The 27,304-nt window shown below is 36.8% G+C and overlaps 1 protein-coding gene across 1 annotated transcript in view; it reads right to left on the reverse strand.

Moving 5' to 3' along the window:
* CCDC66 (coiled-coil domain containing 66) overlaps window positions 1–27,097 on the reverse strand; it is a 44,957-nt gene extending 17,860 nt beyond the window's left edge. The window contains 9 exon segments of the mRNA NM_001168012.1: window positions 9,977–10,078; window positions 10,515–10,636; window positions 13,007–13,110; window positions 13,281–13,446; window positions 15,147–15,591; window positions 23,199–23,359; window positions 24,067–24,092; window positions 24,728–24,792; window positions 27,040–27,097. Of these exon segments, the coding sequence (NP_001161484.1) occupies window positions 9,977–10,078; window positions 10,515–10,636; window positions 13,007–13,110; window positions 13,281–13,446; window positions 15,147–15,591 (939 nt within the window). The 5' untranslated portion in view covers window positions 23,199–23,359; window positions 24,067–24,092; window positions 24,728–24,792; window positions 27,040–27,097.
* Window positions 27,098–27,304: the final 207 nt, after the last annotated feature.

Below are 27,304 nucleotides of genomic sequence, written 5' to 3' on the forward strand. Positions count from 1 at the left end.
ATTCTTAAACTGGATTATTTGTGTCTTTTTGTGTTCAGTTGTGTAAGTTAAATACTTTGGATACTAATCCTATCCAGGTGCAAATGACCAGGTATGTCATTTGCAACTATCTTCTCCCATTCAGTAGGTTATCTTTTAGTTTTGCTGTCTCCTTTGCTGTACAGAAGCTTTCTATTTTGATGAAGACACAACAGTGTATTTTTGCTTTTGCTTCCCTGGCTTCCCTGGCCTGAGGAGACAGATCTACAGATCTACATTTAACAATAAGAGGACTTTCAAGCTTTTTGTTTCTTTTTAAGTCAGTTTTTTTAAGATTTTTTTTTTTTTTTGAAAAAGTAATCTCTACACCCAACGTGGGGCTTGAACTTACAACCCCAAGATCAAGAGTCACATGTTCTACGAACTGAGTCAGCCAGGGACCCTTTAAAGTTATAATTTTTACAGCAACTTCTCCCATTTCACCTAGTTTTTAGAATTGTTGGCATAAAATATTCACTAATGATTTAATCTCTACTGGCAATTATGTCATTTTCTCTTGTAATTTTATCTTCTTGATCAGTCTTTTCTGGAGATTCATTTTGTTATTTCTTCCAAAACAGGCAACCTTCAGTTTTGTATGTTATGACTGGTATCCCTATTTTCTTTTTTTTTTTTTTTTAATTTTTATTTATTTATGATAGTCACACAGAGAGAGAGAGAGAGAGAGAGAGAGAGGCAGAGACACAGGCAGAGGGAGAAGCAGGCTCCATGCACCGGGAGCCCGACGTGGGATTCGATCCCGGGTCTCTAGGATCGCGCCCTGGACCAAAGGCAGGCGCTAAACTGCTGCGTCACCCAGGGATCCCTGGTATCCCTATTTTCATGATTTATTCTGTTGTTCCTTTTTCTAACTTAAGATGGAAAAGTACACCTTGCATACTGACAGGTTTTCTTTTCTAATACACCTTCTCTTGAATTTATGTGTTTCTGGAATATATCCATTATCATTCTTTCCAAGTATTTATGATTTCTGGTTTTTTCTTTTAACTCAAGTTACTCAGGTAGTGTGATTTTTATTTCCAAATATATATATATAGTACTTTAAAAACTCATTTTGTTAGTAACTTCTAAATTACCTGCAATTAGAGATCACTTTACAATAGCTATTTAAATTTTATCTGAACCTTTATGTCCTAGTACAAATGAATTTTGTATATATCCATGTGTGCCTGAGAAAAACTGAACAAAGAACCTGATATGTTAACTGGACTAACTTGCTGTTCTTGGTATTTACATTGAAATCTCTGTTTAAATAAAGAATTTATAAATTTCTCTGCCATTTTAAGGTCCCTGGGTGGCACTGTTGGTTAAGCATCTGACTCTTGGTTTTGGATTGGATCATGATCTCAGGGTCATGAGACAAGAGTCCCACTTTGGGCTCCGCACTCAGCATGGATGGACTCTGCTGGAGATTCTCTCTCACCCCTCTCCCACTCATGCTTTCTAAAACAAACAAATAAATCCTTAAAAAAAAATTTCTCCACAGGTTTAAGAATTTCTCAATTCAGATACTGAATTGAATCTTTATTTGAATCTACCATTTTTTGCTTCATGTATTTTGTCAGGTTCATGCATGTTCAAAATTGCTATACCTTCTTGATATGCTATATCCTTATCTATATTAACAACCCTCACCATCCCTAATAATGCTTTGTCTTATTTTTAGTAGTGTAGCAATAACAATTTTATTTTGGTTAGCATTTTTTAAAAATACTATTTTCAACCTTCCTGTATTCTTATGCTTTAAGTATATTTGTATTCTAGAAGGTATTCCAACTGATTTATTCCAATCAGTTATTTTCTTAATGAGTTTTGGTTCACTTAGATTAGATTCATTATGTTTATTGATGTATTTGGCCCTATTTCTACTATCTTAATCTTACATTTCAGTTTATCCTACTTTATTTTTAACACTCTTTAAATTTTTGATATCCAAAATATCATCTTCTAATAAGCTTAATATGCTCTCATATCCTTTGATCTTGCATCCTCTGCCACCCCATCAAGGTTGGTATTAACTAGACCTTTCTTAGTTAGTAAGGGTATATTTATTATAAAGATAATAATCAACTCTACCAAGGTAAATAATCACGAATGTCTTGCAGCATCCTTTAACTTACCTTTTTGGTTAAGCACTTCATTCAAAACTATTTTCAATGTGCGCCTTTTAATAAAAATCTTCGGAGGACTTTAATGCCTGAGGGTATTATCTACTCTTATTTCAATGATAGTTTCACTAGATATTAAATTCTAAGTTTAAGACCTTTTCTATCAACTTTGAAAATAGGATTCCATAATTTCTTATACCCAGTGTTGCTGTTGAAAAATATGCCCCCTGCCAAAAAACAGTTAAGCTCATATTTGTTCTTTTATGTGCTGCTGCTTCTTTCCGTAGGCTTTTACAATTTCTTGGTCTTTCATATTCTTAAATTTCAGGTCAGCAATGTGTAGTCAAGTTTTCTTTATTCTTTTTTTGGTGCTCTTTGGCCTTTTAAGTCTGAGGTCAGTTAATAAACTGATCTCAATTATTTTTTCAAATATTTTCTCTCTTCTCCAAATTTCCCTCTTGTTTGAGCAGCTTATCATCTGAATGTCAGCATTTCTATTTTCATTCTCATACTGCCTTAAAATTTTTTTTCCCTATTTGTCCTTTCCTTTTTCAAGGTATTTTCTAAATATGGCTTTCCAATTATTTACTCATTCCCTAGCTCTACCATTCCTGCTATTTCTCATATATTGTGTTTTTTACTTTATTGTATGTTTCACACCTAAATTTTCTGCTTGGTTGTCTCTGGTCCATGTTCTCATTTGTAACACTTTCCCTTCTCTTATGATTTCATTAAGCTAAATTTATTAATCTGTCCTAATATTTTTGCTTCTGTTGGACTCTGATACCCCTCTATCTACATTGTTTTTCTTTGAAATAGTTGTGTTTCTCCAGTGTTTTTGTTATTTCAGTAGTTAATTTTTTTCCTGGCATTATCAACCAAACTTGTCCAGCAATGAACAATATATTCAGTGGTAGGAATGGCAGAAAGCAGACTAGGCCTTGGGTGAAGACTCAGGCATTAACCTAAAATCACTGCCCTCAGAGCTTCTTTTTGGGGGGAAACACTACTTAGATTACAATTGTAAATCACCAGACAAGTGAATATGAACAGGAAGAGGCAGAGCAGTCTCTACCTGATTTTCCAAGTTTCTCCAAAGTAGTAAGATTTAAGCAAAGACTGGCCCGGGATTTTATTCTAGAGGACACCTAGAATAGAGATCTGATATACAGTAAATGGAGGGTGAGGCACTATTTAAGACAATGAAATTACGGGAGGGAGGGGGAAACATGTTAACAAGAACAGAATTCCAACAATTGGTTTCCTATTTTATACTCCCACAGAGATGCTTGAATTAACTTCTACCATAAACCACCTACCAATTCAACAAACCAAAAAAGTATCCCTCCCTCAGTTCTTACAGCATCTTAGGAGCTAATCATAAGGGGAGGTACTAGCTGTTTACAACCAAGGTGCAGTATCTTGAGATCATGGGATCTTAGTATTTTTAGGTCTGTAAAATCTTATTTGTTGTATTTTCTTCTTGGTTTTTATTTTTGGTTATGTTTTAACATTATAGCATATTTTGTAAATGCTCTGTTGACATTTAAAATTTTGATATATTTGTAGAAAATGAAATTACTGATATTTTCTTTGTCCAAATATTGATAAGACTCTGGTAAAAATGTGCCTCAATTTCTCCTATTTATTTTTGGTTTATGAATCACAAAAACATTTTTACATCTTTGTTACTGCCTCTACTTTTTTTTTTTTTTTTTTTTTTTAAGGGTGCCTCTACTTTTTATCAAAAATCTATTATGGGGGAAAAATCTATTACGGGGGCACCACGATGGCTCAGTCAGGTAAGCATCCAACCCATGATTTCAGCTTAGGTCTTGATCTTGGGGTCGTGAGTTCAAGTCCATACTGGTCTCTACTCTGGGCATGGAGCCTAAATTAAACTAAGTAAGTTAAATAGCTTTCACTCCCAAGGTAATGTTTCTAAAATTACTAGAAGTTTTGCTTTCCATTTTTTTAAAATTTTGATTGGCTTATATAATCTATTTTTAGTAAAAGTAATTTTATTTCAAGTATATCTCTTTTAAGTAGCATGAATTTGGGGTTCTCATACCTCTGCTTTTAAATAAAAGACTTTTGACCTTTCAGAGTTGACTTTTGTTTTCTTACTGTATGTTTCCTGTTGTACAGGTTACATTAGTAGATACTGTTTATAATTAAACTAGTGGTTATCTTTGCTTTCTACATTTTTTAAAAAGATTTTATTTGTTTATTCATGAGACAGAGAGAGAGAGAGAGAGAGAGAGAGAGAGAGAGGGGCAGAGACATAGGCAGAGGGAGAAGCAGGCTCCATGCAGGGAGCCCGATGTGGGCCCGCTACTCCAGGATCATGCCCTGAGCCAAAGGCAGACATGCTTAACTGCTGAGCCACCCAGGCATCTCTGCTTTCTACATTTTTAAAAAAGATTTATTTATTTATTTATTCATGAAAGAAAGAGAGAGAGAGAGAGAGAGAGGCAGAGACATAGGCAGAGAGAGAGAGAAGCAGGCTCCATGCAGGGGGCCTGACTGACGTAGGACTCGATCCCAGGACTCCAGGATCACACCCTGGGCCAAAGGCAGGCACTTAACCACTAAGCCACCCAGGCATCCCTGCTTTCTACATTCTTAAACCATTATCTGGTTTTTCAGAATAATTAACTCTGTCTTTATAAAGAAATCATGCAACATATCAACACTCTTCACAAAAGCATAAACATAAAACCATAAAGAACAAAAGTGGAAAGTTCCCATTTGCTTCCATTACACTTCACCAGACTCAGACAAGGCTAACAATCTGCTTTCTTTTATGTATTCATATTTGTTGATGTCTTCCAGAGTTTTTTTCCTTTAAACACAGAAATGGTTACACTGTATGGTTCTGCAATTTACCTTATTGTACAAAGTCTTAGAGATTTTGTGTCAGTATATATTTCCTTTTTTTTTTTTTAATTATTTATTTATGATAGTCCTACAGAGAGAGAGAGAGAGAGAGAGAGAGAGAGGCAGAGACACAGGCAGAGGGAGAAGCAGGCTCCATGCACCGGGAGCCCGACGTGGGACTCGATCCCGGGTCTCCAGGATCGCGCCCTGGGCCAAAGGCAGGAGCCAAACCGCTGCGCCACCCAGGGATCCCCTATTTCCTTTTTTAAACACACAAATTCCTGTGTTTTAATTCTGATCCACTTTTCTGACCCAGAAATCATCTTTAAAAACTTAAAAAAAAAATTGGGGAAAGATCGTTGGGAGGAATATTTTATAAATTCGTATAGGTCTGAACACATCTTCATGTTCCCTTTACATGTGAACTTGTTGTTTAGGCATTAAATTCTTTGCCCCACTGTATCTATTAAACCTCTTAAACATTGTTCTATTATCTACAGAGGAGAAATCTAAGGTTAACTTGATTTTTGTTCTGTCTTCATCTTATTTGAAATGCATAAAGAAGTCTATACTTGTTCTTTAAATTTTAACACTTACTGGGAAATATCTTCAAATCAGCCTGTTTTTATTCATTTAGCTTAATTTTTTTCCTGGTCTAGGAAGTTTTTTTCTCTGATGTGTATGTTAATATTTACCTATCTGCTGTTTTATTTGAAAAAAATCTATCATTCAAGGTTGTGTCTTAAAAGCTATTTGTAATCTTCTATGTCAGACATTTCATTTCTTTTAAAAATTCTATCTATATTCGAGCCACTGGGTGGCTCAGTTGGTTAAATGTCTGACTTCAGCTCAGGTCATGATCTCATGGTTCTGGGATTGAACCCTGAGTCAGGCTCTGCGCTCCATGGGGAGTCTACTTGACCCCCTTCCTCTGCCCCTTGTCCTCCTGTGCTCTATCTTGAATATATAAAATCTTTTAGGGGCACCTGGTGGCTTAGTGGTTGAGCATCTGCCTTCGGCTCAGGTCGTGATCCCAGAATCCTGGGATCAAGTCCCACATCAGCCTCTCCCACAGAGAGCCTGCTTCTGTCTCTGCTTCTGTGTCTGTCATGAATAAATAAATAAAATCTTAAAAATAAATAAAATCTTAAAAAAAATTTTTATCTATATTCATGGAGTGTCCCCACACTGATTTCTTCTTCCTGTGATTTCAATTTATTTCATTACCAAATCTTTTTTCTTTCCTTCTACTGTATTCTTAGTTTTCTGCTACTCTCACCTTGGACCTATTCTTGTATAAGAATTTCCTGAAACATGTCAGGTCATCAATGGAATAAGACAGGAATCAATAAAAAGGGCTCTATCAAGCAAGTGAAAAGGCAACATGAAGAATAGTACAAAATATATGCAAATCATAGATCTGATAAGGTGTGCAGATCTAAACAATGCCTACAACTCAATAAAAACACCAACCCAATTCATAAATGGGCAAAAATCTTAGACATTTCTTCAAAGAAGATACACAGCCAATAAGCTATGAAAAAATGTTTAACATTACTAATTATTAAAGAAAATGTAAATCAAAACTACGAAGAGCTATACCACTTCACACCTAATAGAGGTCGGCTCTTATTAAAAAAAAAAATGGTGGGGTGTGGAAAAATCAGAACCCTTGCTCACTGGTGATGGAAATGTACAACGGCATACCAACTCTGGAAAACAGCAGAGTAGTTAAACATAAAATTACCAAATGAAAATTGGTAAAAATCTGGGGTGCCTGGGTGGATGAGTCAGTTAAGCATTTGATCTTGATTTTGGCTCAGGTCATGATCTCAGGGTCTTAAGATCAAGCCTCACTTTGGGATTCCCGCTGAACATGGAGCCTGCTTAAGATTCTCCCTCCCTCTCCCTCTGCTCTGCCCCTTTCCACATAGCCTCTCCTACCACCCACTTGGGTGTGCTCTCTTTCAAAAGAAATCACAAAAAAAACAAAAACTCTCTTCTTAAAAAGAAAATTGGTAAAAATTTAACAAAGAAAATTAAATATAAAATACTATAGGATCCAACATTTCCACTTATGGGTATATACCCCAAAGAACTGAAAGCAGAGGGGCACCTGGGCGGTTCAATGGTTAAGCACCTGCCTTTGGCTCAAGTCGTGATCCCAGGGTCCTGGGGTCAAGTCCCGTATCAGGATCCCCAGAGGGAGCCTGCTTCTCCCTCCACCTATGTCTCTATCTCTCTCTGTGTGTCTCTCATGAATAAACAAAACCTTTAAAAAAAAAATTGAGAGCAGAGCCTTAAATAGATTATTTGTACCTCAATATTCATAGCATTTTTCTACAATAGACAAGAAGGGGTAACAACTCAAATGTCCATCAACATTTGGAGAATAAAATATTATAAATACAATGAAATATTTAGCCTTAAAAAGGAATGAGATTCTGAAACATGCTACAACATGGATGAATCCTGAAAACATAATGCTAAGTGAAGTATGTCAGAAACAAAAGAGTAAATATTACATGATTCCACTCAAAGGTATCTAAAATAGTCAAATTCATAGACAAATTAGAATGGGTGCCAACAGAGCAGTTTGCAAACACGAAAAAATTCTGGAGGTGGACAATGGTGATAGCTGACTGACAATGTGAATGTACTTAATCCCTCTACAATGCACATTAAAATTATTAAAATGGTAAATTGTTGTATTTTGTCACAATAAAAAAGTTTAAAACGAATAAAAATAGAACTTTTTACTGGCTAACTGCAGAACTATGATATGGTGGTAGCAATAAGAAACTTAGCAGAATGATAACCTCACTTTCTTACCCATGTTAGAGAATGCATTAGAATATACTCCCTTCATTCAAAGGCCTTCCCAAAGAGAAGTAGTGATTAAGGAAAGCCAAGTTTTCATGGAAGTGAGGTATTTCCAAAGAAGTTGAGGCTGTAAGTAAATTTCTTAGAAACACATAGTAATTCAAAATTACACAGTATGTGAGAATGTTTAGGTTGAATAAAACAGAGATGAGGGATCCCTGGGTGGCGCAGCGGTTTAGCGCCTGCCTTTGGCCCAGGGCGCAATCCTGGAGACCCGGGATCGAATCCCACATCGGGCTCCCGGTGCATGGAGCCTGCTTCTCCCTCTGCCTGTGTCTCTGCCTCTCTCTCTGTGTGACTATCATAAATTAAAAAAAAAAAAAAAAAAAAAACAGAGATGAGAATACAGGGCCATTCAACTGGAAGAGGAGGGGTAAGACTGAGAATCAAGAAAAGAAGGGAAGGAAGCTGGTGAGATGATTGAATCTAAAGAACCTCACTGTTCCAAATGGATTTGCTTTGTTATGGTACAGATAGAGTAAACCGTCACTGAAGACTTGCTAGTTGTCAGTCACTGTTCTAAGCACTTTACATGCATTACTTCATGTTTTAACAAAATTGGCCTTGGTGACTCTGGCTGAAACCAAATTTCTGCTCTTTTTAACTAAATGAAAAGGTTAACTTAATATTCAAATAGTAGGGCAGCCCGGGTGGCTCAGCGGTTTAGCATCGCCTTCAACCCAGGGCCTGATCCTGGAGACCCGGGATCGAGTCTCCCTGCATGGAGCCTGCTTCTCCCTCTGCCTGTGTCTCTCCCTCTCTCTCTCATGAATAAATAAATAAAATTTAAAAAAAATTCAAATAGTACAAATAGTTCTGGCTATGGCTTAGATTTCTGAAACCAACTGTTTGCAGATATTTAAGGGGAGTTTTTAAATTAGTTAATTTCCCCTAAATAGCATTTCTCCAATATCTTAAAACATGCATATATAAATGCATAAAAACTGTATTATTGAGAAGGAGTAGATAATCATAGCCTTTAACCACTGGTTGTCCTTATATTATTTTACTTTCTAGTCCTTCTTCCGTCCCCAACTCCCATCTCTACTGTGAAATGTAAGTAATTTTATTGGTACTTTGGATTATAAAAAAAAAATACATGTTAGCATCTAAAAATATATACAAAATGTAAAAACATCTAAAAGTCACCTCAAATGACTATTTGCATTAACAACCATAGTACGAATTACTCACAGATAATAAACGACCTAAAATACAGTGCAAATTAATCAATAATAAATGATATACTAACATTTCAACCTAAATTTCTTTTGCTAACTGAAAATACCTATTTCATAAATAGTTTTAGTTGTAATTTTCAGTAGTACCTGCATGCATCAATTTTTAAACTTTACACTTAAAGTTATCAAAGTTATCATACTGGGGTGCCTGGGTGGTTCAGCCAGTTAAGTGTCCCACTCTTGATTTTGGCTTGGGTCATGATCTCAGGGTGGTGAGATCAAGCCCTACATCAGACTCCACACTGGGTGGGAAGCTTGCTAGATTCTCTCTTCCTTTCCCTCTGCCCCTTCCCCTTTATAAAATTATCTAGAACTACAGATTTTTACCAAATGCCTTTTTATCAAGGCTATTTATTGCCTTTCAATAGTCAAAGTGTTTTTGGGAATGTGGAAAAGTACAATTCAGATTTCATTCCTTTAGTTAATGTAAAATTACAACAACTATAAAACTCTTTGATATAGGCAAGTCAACCCTATATGGAACAGAACAGCCATTAGAGCCATGCAAACAATCTAACTTGGAAGGGTTCTGTAAGAAATGCACCAGTGCTGAAAATGTCTACCTTTAGAAGCATCCCTTTAGGTTACTACATTATTTTCAGAATTCATTTGTTAAAAGGTAAATGTTCACTAGGAAGGAATAATTATTATATGTATAAAAAGAAACAACTCATAACTTCTTTAAATTTAAGGAGAATACACTCAGCAAAAATTAACTGGTAATTAATAAGAGTATTAAGATTCACTCTTTCAAGGAAAATAAGTAATATAGAGATCAAGTACAAAAGGGTTTATATATTCAAAGTAATGACACTTATGACTTACCTCTAAAATCTGACTGGCTCTACATAGTGGGTAGTCATCAGCCTGGACCACTGTTATCTGACTGGGAGACTGTGACAGAATGTTGGAAGAGCTAAGACTAGTCTACAAACAAAGAGAAAACAAAGTACTTTTTCTGTATATAATATTAAACACAGGCAAAATTTAAAGGTCACTAAAATACTACCTAACAGACACCTGGTCTGTACTTATGTTTGATAAGTAATCACTTAGGTTTTATAGAACCTTGTAGAAGATACTACAAGGTCAATGGTAGAGTTTTGCGGTCATCTAAAAAATTGCAGAACTTTTTTACAGGGGCCTAAAGGAATAGCCTCAAGCCTCTACACTCACCTACAAAGTAAGACAATTTACACAATGCAAATAAAGACTAGTTGAGGTCCTAATTAAATTTAAAATAACATTTTAAAAAATAACATGAAAAATAATTTTTAAAACGCGTTATGAACATGGCTTACCATTTTAAAAAGTAAAATTAAAATGTATATATTCCATAAATGCTTCATTTTGATACTCTTACCTTAGACTGGCCAAGAGTTTGAAATTTTTCCCACACTATTTTATCACTTTCAAATTTTTTCCAAGGATTGTTCCATTTTTCAGAAGCTTCTTTTTCTTTCTTCTTTAAAGCAACCTGTTCATCTGTAAACAATGTCCTTTTTAAAAAAATGTACAAAAACTGTAAAAAAAAAATCACGTAAACAAATCATGACCTTCTTAAAGAGCCCAGATTCCAACACAGATTTAATCAAAATTGTTTCTTAGGGAGATTAACTCACAAGACAGAAAAAAATTTTAAGAGATATAACATTTAACTGAACCAAACTTAGATATGGCACAAATGGATTAAAAATGTTTATCACAATTAGCAATAAAAATCAATTTTTTCAGAACATATTTTATATTATGCAAATTATTCTGAGGTTCTATTGTCCTATAATGTTCCTTCATTTATTACTAAGAGACTGAAAAGCTAAATCTCTGGATTCAGAGAATCCTGGAATTAATCTAACTGCAACCACTTCCTATCTATGTAATTGTGGGAAAACTGCCATTCATCTTCCTAAACTCAGTTTCTTCTTCTGTAAAGAGAATAGTGCCTATTTCATACAGGGCCTAGCACAAAATAAATATATATAATAAATGTCAGCCACTATTATTCGTAACTGCTGAAAGTGAAAAAATCAAAATCTTATGTCTAAAAACTGATATAAAAACTAGGCCCCACACTGAGTGGGGGGACTTGACGGGATGGGCACTGGGTGTTACGCTATAAGTTAGCAAACTCAACTGCAATAAAAAAAAATATACCAAAAAAAAAAAAAAAAAAAAAAAACTAAGCCCCAAATCACCAATAGTTCTTTAAAAAGTCAGAGACATATAAATTTAAATTTCAAGAAAATTAATGAAAGCATTACTTCAACATAGAAAGATTGCTTTTTTAACATTATCAAATAAAAGTAAACTTTTCAGATAATAAAGCATAAAACTTCATTTCCAAGTAGTTCCATCCTACTTCAGAAGTTTGATTAGTTTGATAAGCAAAATCTTATTGAAAGAAAATATACAAAAAAAAAAAAAAAAAAAGAAAGAAAATATACAGACTGAAATTATGATATAAACACATCAAATCTCCAAACCTTAAGATACTACTATATATTTAATTTCTCCAACCTTCTGTTACCTTAACTTCCAACATCAAATCATTCCCGATTTCTTCTACTTATCTCTTTTTCTGTATCACCTGTCTCAGCAGCATTACAAACTGCCTCACAGGACTTTCTAGTTGAGTGGAGGGTGAAGCCCATCTTTATGTTTTTTGTTTTTTTTTTACAGCTATTCTTAAGTACAACTGTTACTTCACCTATTTTCCAAATTCTGATACCTAGACATAAGTCTAGTCCAAAAAGAAGCAAGAGTTTCTTAGTTACCAATATTTTAAGACCCTAACAGAAGTGATAAATTTTTCTAAGGTCTATATGCTGACAAAAGCAGTAAGCTGGTTTTTGTATGAAATATACTTACTGAGAGAATATTAATGATTCTTGATGAGAATGTTTTAAAGAATGAGCTCAATTATTTTTATTTTTACTTATTTTTTAAAGATTTTATTTATTTATTCATGAGAGAGACAGAGAGGCAGAGAGAGAAGCAGGCATGCTGTGGGAAGCTCCATGCAGGACTCGACCCCAGGACCCTAGGACCACACCCTGAGCCATCCAAACTCAATTATTTTTAAATAAAACCATCTTTAAATCCATAGAATTTCTAGAACAGAAAAAGATGAAAATGGATTCTCACTCAGGAAATGAGCAAAGTTAGGAATCTTTGAGCTCCTGAATGATACTGATGACATTAATGCTCAGTGCTCACCTCTGGTCTTCTGGTATACACCAAGAGACTACCAGACAAAAAGACACAATCTAAAGGAATGTAAAACCACACAGCTTTAAAAGAAAAAAAAAAAAAAAAAAAAACCACACAGCTTTCTTTCTTTTTTTTTTTTTTTTTTTTTTTATGATAGTCACACACACAGAGAGAGAGAGAGAGAGAGAGAGAGGCAGAGGGAGAAGCAGGCTCCATGCACCGGGAGCCTGACGTGGGATCCGATCCCGGGTCTCCAGGATCCGCGCCCTGGGCCAAAGGCAGGCGCCAAACCACTGCACCACCCAGGGATCCCTAAAGATTTTTATTTATTCATGAGAGACAGAGAGAGAGAGAGAGAGAGAGAGAGAGAGAGAGAGGGGCAACACACAGGCAGAGGGAGAAGCAGGCTCCATGCAGGGAGACTCGATCCCGGGTCTCCAGGACCACACCCGGGGCCAAAGGCAGGCTAAACCTGAGCCACCCAGGCTGCCCCCACAAAGCTTGCTATATATTACAGCAAACTACTAGATGGCAAATGTTATAAAACAAGATTTTTCAGAATATCATACTGAAAGATATATTTCAACCTCAATGTAGATTCCTTAAGGCAACCAACCTGTAATAAAAAGTATAGTAATTACCTACCAAGCTCTTTCTTCCACTGGGCTTTTTTTGCTTCCAACAAACTTCTGTCACGTTCTCTTTCGCCCAGAGTACTGAATATGTCAGCTGGTTTCCATACATTCTCTCTAGGACAATACAAAAAATAATAGAAATCTTATGTTTCTGCACAAGGTACTCCATAAATATTAATAAACTTAAATAGCTCTTAGTCTTCAGAGTATTTTACATGAAAGTCAAGGAAAAGCAAAACCATTTTCATAAGATGATTCCACAATAATAGATATGAGTTACATACATGGCAATTTTCTGCTCATACTGCTTAGATGTCTCTTGATTTTTATTTAAAGTGGATTTATTTTCATCCAGGACAGATGAAAGAGCCTCATTTTTTTGGAATACTCCCATTATGTTCTCATCTTTTGGCTGATTGGAAGTATTGTTTAAATGTAGACTGTCTTGACCTGGGAGGTAAAAATACAGGTTTCAAAATTAACACTAAAAGTGCATGTATTACAATAACTTATTTTGGCATACTGCTACATACTTTAAAAACACTGCCTTCCATATTGCCAGTTATCACCTCTCACGGCTGTCCTTCAGTGGGAATTACGACTCCCTTTCGTCAAAAGAGGAAATTGAGCCCAGAGGTTAAATGGTCCAGAGATATGGCTATTGCTATATAACCTCTTCTGTCTAATAAGAAAACAAATAAGCAACAACAAAAAAATTTCCATTCATTCTTGCTAACAATATTTTTACAAATAAAACACAAATCACAACTTAAAGAATAAATGCAAATAGATATATGAAAAACTCATTACCTTGACCTGATTTTTCTCATTTAGATGGGAAATAAATGGAAAACTTTTTTATGGACCACTGTCTCTATGTCTCCGTTATCTCTTTCAAATGTTTCATATACAGTGTCTTATGCCTGGCTCAAAAATTGTTCTAATTCTTCCTTAATGTGCTAGTTTTCCCAATGAAGAGAAAGTATACTTAATATGCATGTCATTATATGAATAGATAAAAATCTGCCTTCAACTTTGTTGATATTCTCACTCACTATACATAGTTTTTACTTTTTGCTCTCTAGGCTATAATTCTAGCATTAAACACTCAGCTCCCTCATTTTACAAAGAATAATCTAGACCAAGACAAGATAAATTCCTCCAACTTGAATACCTTGGGAGTGTATAGAAGCTACCTGGTCCCCGTATCAGTTGTGGAGCCTCTTCCTGGTGACTATTAACGTTATTTTTATTTATTTCATTACTGCCTAACAACAAATTTTTTTTTTTTTTTTTTGCCTAACAAAATTTTAATGACATTTCTACTCATATTAATTCCTTATCCCAAAGCTAAGGAAATCAGAAGGCTTTTAAAAATATAAAACAATGCCCTGACTAATGAAAAAGAAGACACATACTTCTACTACTTCCAAGTCTGTATTTTATATTGGTTAAAAAGACAGTGCTGACAATCCTCAGCATGGATTAAGGGTCAGGAAAAGTACAATGAAGGCATCAAGAAAATAATCTTTTTTGGCAACCCAAATCAAATATTCAAGTTAAGGTTCTTTTAATTTTGACTAGGAACATTACAGTGATATTTTAGCACATTTTATATAATTATTTTTCATGTAAGTAAAGCCTCCTATATTTATTTTGTATTTTTATTTTTTTTAAGATTTTTATTTATTTACTCATGAAAGAGACAAAGAGAAGGTAGAGATAGGCAAAGGGAGAAGCAGGCTCCCCGCAGGGAGCCCAATGCAGAACTCCATCTTGGAACTCTGGGATCATGTCCCGGGCCGAAGGCAGATGCTCAACTGCTGAGCCACCCAGGCGTCCTTGCCTTCTACATTTTAAAATAAGCACAACAGCTTTTTGTATGAAGATCTTTATAGCGTTCACAGAGTTGGGTTTCTTAAGGCTATGGTACCATGGTTGTCATATTCTGATCATTAACCTTAAAATATAGCACATTGTAGCTATAAAAGTAATTTTGCATGAGAATGTTCTCTAGAATAATAATTACTTTTTACAGTGCTACATGGTAAATTAGAATTTCAGACACATAGTTATGTAAAATCCAAAGAATAAGAAATTCTAAAACACTGGTAAAATTAATATTAATTAAAACTTCAGAAAAACCTTACTTGTTTCCTCCTTTCCATTTTCAATCGCGGAAATAGACTTATTTCCTTGGTTCACAGTCATTAAAATCTGTTGTAGTTGGTCTTGTGTTAGACACACCAAACCGCTCTTCGTATTTTCAGCTGTGATGTGTTTTTTGCAATGCTTCTGCTTAGCTACTACAGAGGTATTTATGGTGTTTCTAGTCTTCTGTATAGTGGGGGTTGCAGGTGAAATCTCTTTCTGGACATAAAGACAGTCTTTATCTACATACTGCTTGCATAAATCCTTAGTGGGTGAAAAAATCATGCTACTTTTTTCACCTTTTGCCAGTGAAGTTTCTGAACCCATTCTCTTCTTTTGCAAAAGTTTTCCACTCCTGATACATGTATTTTGTGTTGATTTTAGAATGTATCCAGTCTGTTTTGTTCTTATAGGACATTTTGCAATCTTGTTCTTACTTCCCATCTGTTAAAACACCAAAAATTTATTCTTTATAACAGCCATTGAAAAATCAACACTTATCATTATATCATCGGTCATGTCAGGCCTCTAAACATTTTGCATTTTGCTGGTTAAGACATGCACGATACACTAACATTTAACCTTTGCACATCTTTACTTGAAAGCTTCAACAACTGGAAATTATCATTTTATTTAGACATAATAAAGAATTTTTATTCTAGCTGCTATAGGACATCTCCATTCTACTCCAGTTTTGAATTTCATGTCATGATTATACCACTTAGACTACCTCTTTTCTTTATAGGTATCTATAGACCTGTAACTTACTTATTTCTTGAATAACTTGTAGGTCAATATCCCTCTACCATAATTCCTATCTTAATTATTAGTGCTTTCATATCCACATAGATCATTCTTCCAATTCCTTGGCCTCTCATTTCCTTGAACTCTGCTCTTTTTTTTTTTTTTTTAAAGATTTTATCTATTTATTCATGAGAAACATAGAGAAACAGATACATAGGCTGAGGACGAAGCAGGCTCCTCGTAGGGAGTCCAATGCAGGACTCAATCCCCAGACCTGGGATCATGTCCTGAGCTGAAGGCAGATACTCAATCCCTGAGCCACCCAGGTGTCCCTTAAACTCTGCTCCTATACTTTATAGGAGTATATCTCAATTACTCATTCTCATAGTGATAGTTTATACTAATCTTGTAACTACTGCTCACTGTAATCCCTCCATAACCTCAAGTAGGGCACAATGACTACCACCTTTTTTTTTTTACCAGCTTAATTTCTTGCATATCCCAATTCTGACAATTCTTTTATTCAGCTGGAATCTATATTTATCCTACCACTTTCTTCGTGTCTTCCTTATCAATCTTAAATTCCATGATCAACCAAAACCACCACCATCTTCTATTGTCAACTGCTCTGCTCTGACATACATGCTTTGCAAATCCCCAGACTGAGAAAATCTAACTCTTCACCTACTCTGTGCCTGCGCTCAGAAGAAAAACACAAAGCCACAGCAACTAATTTCACCTTAAATACACAACCCAAAACAACAAAGAGGCCCTTCATGCTACCTGGCATTTCACAAATTCATTTACTCTTAGTCTTTTAACAATTTCAACTTTCTCCTCTTTCCCAAAACTCCAAACACTTTCCCTTTCACACTTATTCTCAGCTGAAGATCTTGATCACTATTTCACTGAAAATCTTATAGAAAAGTAATCAGAAAAAACTTCAAATTTCTATTACTAAATCTGTACCAGCACTAGTACTCATACAAATCGCTTATACTTGTTACTCATAGATATTCCCATAACCCTCTTTCTAAAGGATCTTTCTCTAGGCATTTCTTGCTTTCTCCCGAATCACCAACTATTTCTTTCCTGCTAGACCACATCTTTATCATCTTTAAAAATACATGAACACACTTTCTCATCTTCCACAATCCCATTCCAGCTAGGCTTTCACCCATATCACTCCACCAAAACTGCTCATCAAGGTCATTAATAACTTTTCACATTGCAAATTCAGTGACTGATTCTCAGATCATCTCACCAGACTTATTAGCAGCACGTGACTCAGTTGATTATTCCTCCCATTTTGAGTCACTTTCTCTACTTGATTTCCTGAGGACTCCACAATTCTGGTTCTTGCTGTTCCTCCTCAGTCTTATTGGCTCTCTTTTCCCCAGACCTCTTGAAGTTGCTTAGTCCCAGGACTTCTTAGCCTAATTTACTTCATTCACTTGCTAATTTCACTTACCCTTGTGGTTCTAAATATTATCCATATACTGATGACTCCTAACTAAACTTGTCTTCAGTCAGGATAGACCTCTCCTCTAACTTGAGGTTCCATCTGCCTATCCAAACACTTCCACTTGGATTATTACTAGCCATTTCAAACAACATGCCCAAAACCAAACTCTTGATTTCCTACATACCCCTAAATAACCTCCGCCCTTCAATTTTTCCATCTCAGCTACCCATGCCAAAAATTTTGAAATTATCAACTATTCTCTCATATGCCAACACGTCATCAAACTTTGTTTTGCTCCATCCCCAAAATATATCCTAAACCTGACCACTCCTGAACAACTCTTTTGCCACCCCTCTATTCCAAAACATTAGCTCTTGCCTGAAAAGCCTTCTGATTTTCTTGGTTCTGCCCCTGCTCTCTAGTCTCTCAACACAACAACCACAGTGAGTAACTTAATAGGTTAACTTAGATGTCACTTTATTCAAAAGCTTCTAATGGTTTCCTAGCTTGCTTAGGAGGAAAAATTGAACTTCATACAATGACCAATAAAAAAAAAAATTAACAATCTGTGCACCCTTCATGCTTTATCACCTCATCTGATCTCATTTTCTATCTTAGCCACGAGCCATACTGGCTTCTTCACTATTCAACAAGAACCTTTAATTTTAGGCCTTAGCACTAGTCAATCCCTCTAACTGGGATTCCTCCTTCAGATTCTACATGGTTTGTGCATTTACCTCCTTCAAATCTTTCCTCCAACATTACCAACTCAGTAAGGTCTTCTCTGATCACCCCATTTAAAACTGTAGGTTTCCTGTTCTTTGTGTGTGTGGGGGGGGGGGGGGGCGGGTTGCAAGTTTCCTGTTCCACTCTCACACTTCTACCTATCTAGCACTCACTCCCTTTTCCAGACTGCTGTTCCCCTGAAGTGACTGTGCCTCTTCCCTTTCTCTTTTCCTCTATAGCGCTTTTCATCTTGTAACATTCTATATTTATTCTGCTTATTGTATGTCAATTCAACTCCTTTCAAATGTAAACACCCTAGGGTAGAGATTTTTGTATATTTTATCTATTGCTATAACCCCAATAGAGAATAGTGAATGGAACAAAGTAGGTGTTCAGTAAATTTTATTATCCTCATAATACTATTTTAAAAACTGAATTCTATGTTTGTTCCCTGTTCCAAAATGTCCCATTTCTGTGGCACTGTTGATCTAACATCTCCAATCGGTAAGCATAGTCATCTTTAACTTCATCCTCCTTGGTCTTCTTTACCTTACACGCAAGTATTGGTCTTTTCTTCCTTTCAAATATCTTTTTCTCAACCATTTACATGTTGATAAGCCTAAACTTAGGTTTTCATTACCACACTACTAGATTACAGCCTGTTTATATCTTTCCTCTATTTAATCTACTGTACCTTTTGGCAAATCTAATTAACATAATTAAACAGTCATTCAATCAATATTAACTGTTGCTTTTTGTGTGCTCACAAATATGGAAAAGTGCTGGGTGTAAAGATTAATAAAATACTTGCTGTCAAAGAGTAAGGTAGATACCACATGACTTAGCCAGCTTATGATATCCCAACTCTCGTCTTTCAGTAACTTACATGATATACAAAACATTTTGACCAATTAGCCAAACTCATTTCACCTCACTTTTCAAAATGTACCTGTACTATGAGCTACTAGATCTGTTTATTATCATCTTCATCTCATCTACATCCTATTTGTTCCTGGCTTTAGGCTTTTGATAATACCAATACACTATAAAATGCCTTTTTACCCTCCCAATTTGTGGCTGTTTAAAAAAAATTTTTTGGAGGGGGGGGGACTGAGGGGGGAAGGAGAGTCTCACACAGACTCCCCACTGAGCGTGGAGCCCCAACGTATGGCTTGACCTCATGACCCTGAGATCAGGACCCAAGTGGAAACCAAGAGTGGGACACTAAACTGACTGCACTACCCAGGCACCCCTGAGGCTATTTTATGTAATATAACTTATCCTCTAAGAGAGAAGTGGCAAACTCAAATACCTACTATAAATTACGCTCTATGGGGATCCCTGGGTGGCGCAGCGGTTTGGCGCCTGCCTTTGGCCCAGGGCGCGATCCTGGAGACCCGGGATCGAATCCCACGTCAGGCTCCCGGTGCATGGAGCCTGCTTATCCCTCTGCCTGTGTCTCTGCCTCTCTCTCTCTCTCTCTCTGTGACTATCATAAATAAATAAATTTAAAAAAAAAAATGTTTAAAATTACGCTCTGTAAGAACTGGTTTGAGCTGAAGAACATTTTTCCACTTAAAGGAGGCAGGCATTCCTCAGAACCAGCCTATACTGCTATATAGGAATCTGAGACTACTTGCTAGATCATCCAGTATTTCAAGGAAACCAAAAATGTCAGATTTTACTTTAAATTTTCCAATTTTTAGATATTGACAACTCACTCCAGTTTTTAAAAACCACTGTGTGGATTAAGCAATTATCAGCAGATACACATAGCTTATATAGCTGAGCCCTACCACCTCAGTCTCTACAGCTCCTACTATGTCACTTTTCTTTGGCTCATACTAGCCTTTTTTTTGGGTCACTCATAGTTGAGCATTTCATTTCTCTAATCAGCTGCTTATCCAAACTGCTAAAAAGTACAGTGCATGCCATTAACATATCTTGAAAGTCTCTCATTTCTGTCCCATTTTATTCATTTCACTAACCACTACACATGTTCAGGAACTTATTAAGACTCTCCTTGAACTATAACTGGCTCATAACTGGTCTCCCTTTTACAATTTGTCCTTCACCTAACTGTCCAAAGTCCTATCCTACACACAAATTATACTATACAGACTCAATACTTTAATCCTCCCTACACAAAAATCGAGGAGTTCAAACTCCTTAAATATACATTTGAACTCTTTAAGACTGTAATCTACTCCAAGTTTTATGCTCTGTACTTCCCCAAGATATGTACTATTCCCCAAATGCAAATTATGCTTTCTATCTTGGTGTTTTGCCCACTATTTTCTGAGCTTAGAATACACTCCCCTACCTCCTTACCTATAAATACCCGCCTCATTTTTAAGTTCTAATTAAAATGTCACCTCCTTTTACGAAGCTTTCCCTAGTCTCCTCACACCACAAAGAGCTGCTCTTTGCAGTGCTCTGCCTTTTATAACCCTACCATGGCATATTTACAGTCTACTTGTATTACACAGTATTTACCTGATACCCCCACTTCCAGAAAACAAGGCCTAGGTTTTACTCTTTTTCTCTCAGTCAAGGAAGAATTAGTCAAGAATGGCACTCCACTAAAACTTTACAGCTTCAATAAATCATTGTCAAACAGAAACCTACTAATTGGAGCTCTAAGTAGATTTATCTTGTTACATTCCACTTACAAAAGAAAAAATACACCAAAAAATCTTCTAAAAGTTAATTAAGGGGGCAGGAGGGTGGGCAATGACCTGGCATGAGGTCAACATACATTCATTCAGCTCAATCCTGATTACTTTGGGGGGTAGGGGGCAGTGCACAGAAAGAGGGAGAATCCCAAGCAGGCTCCATGCCTAGCTTGGAGCCCAATGCAGGGCCTGATCTCACAACCCTGAGATCATGACCTGAGCCAAAATCAAGAGTGGGATGCTTAACTGACTGAGCCATCCAGGCAGCCCCTGATTACTTTTTGTAGCTAAATACCAGGAAAAAAAAAAGAAAAAAAAAGAAAAAAACAATGAATGGAGCTAGCAAAAGATCATGAACTACTAAATATTCAATTATACTCAGATTACTTAATAATAAAAGCAATCTAGCCTAAATAATTCCCCAAGTATTTACTGGATCAGATGAATTTTAACAGCTCAAAGAGTCATGTCATAAACATTTTTATATAGCAAGCTGCTCTTTTAGCTAATTTTAATTCTACCAATGTTTTTCAAAATATAAACAATGTCCAATGCATTTGTTTAATACTGGCTGAGTTTACCATTTATATGGAGCCAAGATCCCAAGGCCAGAAAGAAGCAAAGTATTTTATTTTATTTTTTTTTTTTTTTTTTTAAAGATTTTATTTATTTATTCATGATAGTCACAGAGAGAGAGAGAGGCAGAGAGACACAGGCAGAGGGAGAAGCAGGCTCCATGCACCGGGAGCCCGACGTGGGATTCGATCCCGGGTCTCCAGGATCGCGCCCTGGGCCAAAGGCAGGCGCTAAACCGCTGCGCCACCCAGGGATCCCGAAGCAAAGTATTTTAAAATATAAAATATGATACCTAACACTAATATTGTATATATCCTTTAGTGTGTCACTACTCTGATTCTCTCATGTAGAAATACCTGTGGGAAAAAAAAAATCTTTTAATGTTTCCTATTTCCACAAATTTGTGAGAATTTTAAGCATAAGAGTTTAGAATTTGTAAATTACTCATGACACTGAACCATTAATATTTCTTTCATTTCTCCTCCTATAAGCTTAAGAAATTAAGCTGTTAACCATCTTTACTTCTTATTCCTTACCACAGATTTTAAAAATTGCAGAAGGGATTTTGAAAAGAAAGTACTCTGACCACACGTGTTAAACTTGATGATGAAGAAAGTTCAGTTGTGTTTAAAGAGCATACTATGACGATGATAGTAATTCAACCTGTGAGAAAAGGGAAAAACAGAACTGTAGGTAGATGCTGTAGTCACTCAGGAACTTCTCCCAGTAGAAAAAGAAAAGCACTATGAAAAAAGAATCCATCAATAACTTACGGAAAAGAGAATCCAACATATAGCTGCAGAACTGAGATTTGGGAAATTAAGAAACAGATTTAAGCAAAAGGAAAAAGACAAGCACTACTGTTTTTGTTTGTCTTCTGAAAAGAGCAAAGAAAGAAATGAGGAGGATCTTAGCAACTCCGATAAATAAGGGAAGAGAAGCTCCTTGAAATAAAATCAATAGAGAAGGGAGACTTAAATTGTATCAGTATTTTCTTCCAGCTTTATTAAGTTATAATTGACAATTATAAACTATTTATTTAAGGTATACAATTTAACATATGCATACACTGTAAAATAGTCACCACAATCAAGTGAATAACATATCCATCACCTCACATAGTTACCAGCATCAGTATTTTGAAGTCCTCAAAGCAAGAAAAATAAAACGAAACAATTTGCTCTAAGACAGTAAATAAAGATCAAGATCAGCTGACACATTATTCTGGAAAAGAATCCTAGGATAAAATATTTCTAGACTGTTAATATAATCTTTAAGTTCAAAACTAGAAGATCACCACATATTCTAGGTTGGTTACAAAAACAATGAAATGTCTTCACAAATGTGGTGACTAAAGCAAATGCATTAAAGACATCAATGCAAGGGGATAAAAGTGAGAGAGAATAGAGCTGAGGAAGATGGAAATCAACTACAACAAGCAGCTTTTTATCTAAGATCTCAAAAACAGGTGCTGTATTTGTTAATGTAAATCAAATAAAATAATGAGTTGCAATATTTTAAGAGTAGGACCTTGGACACCTGGGTGGCACGGTCGATTAAGCATCTGACTCTCGGTTTCAGATAGGTCATGATCTCAGGACCGTGAGGGAGAGCCACAATCCTCATGTGGGGCTCCACACCCAAGTGTGGAGACTGCTAACAGTCTCTTCTCCCTCTGTCCCTCCCCCTCTAAAGTAAATAAATAAAACTTTAAAAAAAATTTTTCTTTTAAATAGTGCAGGAACAGGAAAAAAATATACTATTCATATTGTGACTAAAAAAGCACCCAAGATATATGGCTATATACCATATTTGGAAAATAACTTTTATAAAGGGCAGCATATGGAATTACTCTGTATCATCACCCATTTATGCTGGATACTCAAGCAACTCCACTTTGATTAAACCTGGAAAAAATAGCAAAGCCATCAAAAGCTCAGAGGTGGAAAATGCCACATCATCCAAATTGAGCTCTATTCAAGAAACACAAATAAAGACTAAAATGCTACAAAGAAAAAAAAAGATGCTACAAAGATAAGAGGAAAAGGAGGGCTACAGTTAATAATGGGAGGGTTGAAATTTCTGCTGATATCAACCTAAAACTGGAAAAATAGGGAACAAGAAAAGTAGGATATCGAAAAGTTGTTAAAGTGGTAATGTATTTTGTTGAAAAAGGCATTTTGGGGTCCTGAGAAAAATAATTTAAAAGGAAAACTATCATTAAGCTCAAGTACGATCTATTAAGGAGAAAGCAAAACGCATGTACAAATTTGTGAATCAAATACAGCATTTTGGTGTGGGAAAATGGAATTTGAGTATGAAAAGAAAAATATTTTCATCTCAGGAACTGCACTGTCCAGCAGAGTAACTACTAAATTTATTTTTTAAATTAAAAATTCACTTCCTTTGTCACACTAGCCACATTCTAAGTGCTCAGTAATCACACATGACTAGTGACTGGCTACCATCTTGGAAAACATTGATCTTAGGACAGTTCCACAGTTCCATCATCACAAAAACACTTACTGGGACAGCACTGATCTAGAGAAAGAGGTTCTGTATGGGTTTTTAAACTGAAAAATTAGGATTCCTTTTCTATGAAAGGACCAACCTGAAATCAAAAGAACAGTAACTTCTCACACCCTTTAAAATATATTGACAGGAATTATTTTTAAACCACTGTAAAGAAAACCACATTTTACATTCAAAAACAGTTCAGGTCATTTGGCTTACCTTCACAGAATTTTTTGATTTACATTCTACAAAAGAAAACAATAATTACTGGACTATCAACAAAAACATACTAAGGCAGTTATAAAAGAAATTTTTAATTAGCATGGTTTTAAAAAGATATTTAGCAGAAATATTAACCCCCAAAGCATTAACTTTAGGTCCTATTTGAGTGTTCTAACTTTTACAGTGTAGTTCAAGTATTCCTATTTCATTTGTTTATTTTCCAAGGTAAAACTATAAACAGATTAGAGAAAAAGAAGATGAGAATGAGAGGATTACCATAGTATACTGAGTTTTAAAACTAATACTAAAAATGACTTTAGCAACTGTGGTCTTACTACAAATTTAATTTTCTTGAGCAATACATCTTAACATGCACAGAACATAATTACATAAACCTCACCTAATTATTGTTTAGGCATCATATTAAATACGAAATACACTGGAACATTAAATTTTATGAATAAATACTGACAGTGGTAAGCAATGATGTATTCTGACTTTACTTGGCTAAAAATAAATCTGAGAAAGTTAGTCAAAAACATCTTTTCACAAAGTATCATTTAAATATTACTCTACAAGCAAAAAGTATATTAAGCTTGTATAATTTTATGTAGGAAGTTAAAAGTTAACATTTTAGATTTCTGATAACACATCATACCATATGGAGACAATATTAACTTGGTTTTTCCATCCAACAATTCAGTTTCAAGCTTTAAGCCATCTCTGTAAAATAAAATAAAGTTTGTCATTTTTAAGAAATAGCAATATTTTAAATAGAAATGGCATGCTCATTTGAATCTTAAAAGTAACTATGGTCTTTTGAATTCATATATAAATCTTGTAAATATTTTTTAAATCTTGAAAATATTAAACCATTCTTTTAATAAAAAAAGTTTTTCAATCCAAGATAAAACTAAGCTCTAGAAGGAGAAAAATGCCTGAAACTTTCTAATAATGCAAAGAATTCGTTATGTTTAACATGAAAAGTTATTTTTTTAAACTTTTCTTACTAGTAAGCAATAAATTCAATCATCATAGCACCACTTAACTCTTTTTTTAAGATTTTTTATTTATTTATTCAGAGACATAGAAAGACAGAGAGAGAGAGAGAGAGAGAGAGAGAGAGAAAGAAGCAGGCTCCATGCAGAGAGCCTGACGTGGGACTCGATTCCAGGTCTCCAGGATCACGCCCTGGGCTGCAGGCGGCGCTAAACCGCTGCGCCACCAGGGCTGCCCGCACTACTTAACTCTTAAAACTGTTTTTTTGCTGTTACCAAAACTCCTTACCTAAGTTACAGGAGCAAAAACATATCTAACTTTTATTAGTTTCATGATGATCTCATGACTAACCCATTCTATGGCAACCTACAGCGTTAATTTGAGAGTGAGCTATAACACTGCCACCAGGATTATTAACTTTTTTGAGTACAGTGACAGTTTGTTACTATCACAACAATAAATCTGTAATAAACTTTGGCTGCTCTAATTGACTTGTGCATGTCCAATGCAAGAGCACAAAGTAACAGCAGACACTGCCAAGGAAACTCGTACATAAGATCCTAATAAAAACTCCACTGAGAACAAAAATAGTCCACATTTAATACACGGTTTCCCAAAAGCGGGGCAGGGAAGGGGAAAGGTGTGTCATTAAACATCAAGAGGAACAAAAATGAAGTCCAAGAGACAGAATTAAATCCAATGGGCGAAACAGAGAAGAGACACGTTGGGAAAGGTCTCCCTGGGAACACATTTGGCAGCGTTGCTCAGTAGAGGACATCAAAATACCTCCACTTAATTGAGACAAAACACTGGGGGGGGGGGGGGGGGGGGGAACGGGTTTTAAACCCTGTTGCAGGGCAGCCCCGGTGGCGCAGCGGTTTAGCGCGGCCTTCAGCCCGGGGCGTGATCCTGGAGACCTGGGATCGAGTCCTACGTCGGGCTCCCTGCGTGGAGCCTGCTCCTCCCTCTGCCTGTGTCTCTGCCTCTCTCTCTCTCTCTCTCATAAATAAATAAAATCTGAAGAAAAAAAATATTTGATTAAAAAAAATAAAAATAAACTCTGTTGCAGGGTAGCCCCGGTGGCGCAGCGGTTTAGCGCCGCCTGCAGACCAGGGTGTGATCCTGGAGACTCGGGATCGAGTCCGACGTCAGGATCCCTGCGTGAAGCCTGCTTCTCCCTCTGCCTGTGTCTCTCCCTCTCTCTCTATCGCTCACGAATAAATAAATTAATTAATTTTAAAAAAGCCCTTTTGTGGGGTTAAGACAATTCACGTTTATGTCGGTGAAACTGAACAAACAAAAGAATGAACCCAAGAAGTACGTCTGTTCACCATTACTGCACTGTCCACTCCCTGAGGGGACATGGTATAAAACACCAAGTTCATTTGATAAACGAGGTGCAGTGTCGGAACTTGGGGGCCTTTTCATCTTCTTTTCATATTAAACGTCCCAGGGGAATGAAAACCCTGCGACAAACAGCCCTTTTCCTTCAACCACTACTTAACAAGCAGGGTGTGTGAGGGGCCCAGCACTGGCAGCGACCCGGCTGCTTGCGTTGGCGGCGCGAAGCGCATCTGGGCGCTCCCCACAGGCCGCAGAGAAGCGAAAGCCAGAGCCGCACAGGACCAGCGAGCCTGGGCCCGGATTCCTCCCGGGAAGCCGCTAAGCTTTATCTCTCCATCTGCCCTCCCGCTTATCGCCTCTTCTCCCTCTCCACCCTGAGGTCAACGTGAGGGCAGGAACCAGGTTCCGGGCAGATTTACTCCGCGTTACCGTGTGGAAAGGCGATGGCGGCAGCGGCGGCCGAGGCCGAGGCCGTCCTGGGGCCCTCGCCCCCTCACCCCCTCTCCGCCTCAGGGAGCCGGGCCGCTGACGGCCGCGCAACGTGGGAAGGGGTTCCACGAAGGGCTCCAAGGGACCACCCAGCCTCACCCGCCTCAGCTAAAGACCGCTCTGCTCCGCCCGGCTTACCCCAGGTTCATGGCCTGATCTCTCGCTCTCTCCACAGGACGCTCCAGCCACCTGTGTACGCCGGTTGCCGCCGCCGCCGCCGCCGCCGCGCAACAAGCGCTGCGCCGATTGGATACAGTGATGCCGGTGAGCTGGGAGAACGGACCAATCAGAGTTGAGCGTGCTGCCGGGTGCGCTCGGAGGCCGGGCTGCGGGGGCAACCCGCCTAGTTGGCGGGGGTGGATTCGGGCGCCCTACCCTGAGGCTCTCTGGCTGGCCCTGGGCT

Source organism: Canis lupus, chromosome 20 (genome assembly GCF_011100685.1).
Source record: "Canis lupus familiaris isolate Mischka breed German Shepherd chromosome 20, alternate assembly UU_Cfam_GSD_1.0, whole genome shotgun sequence".
In the NCBI taxonomy this organism is placed as follows: Eukaryota; Metazoa; Chordata; class Mammalia; order Carnivora; family Canidae; genus Canis; species Canis lupus.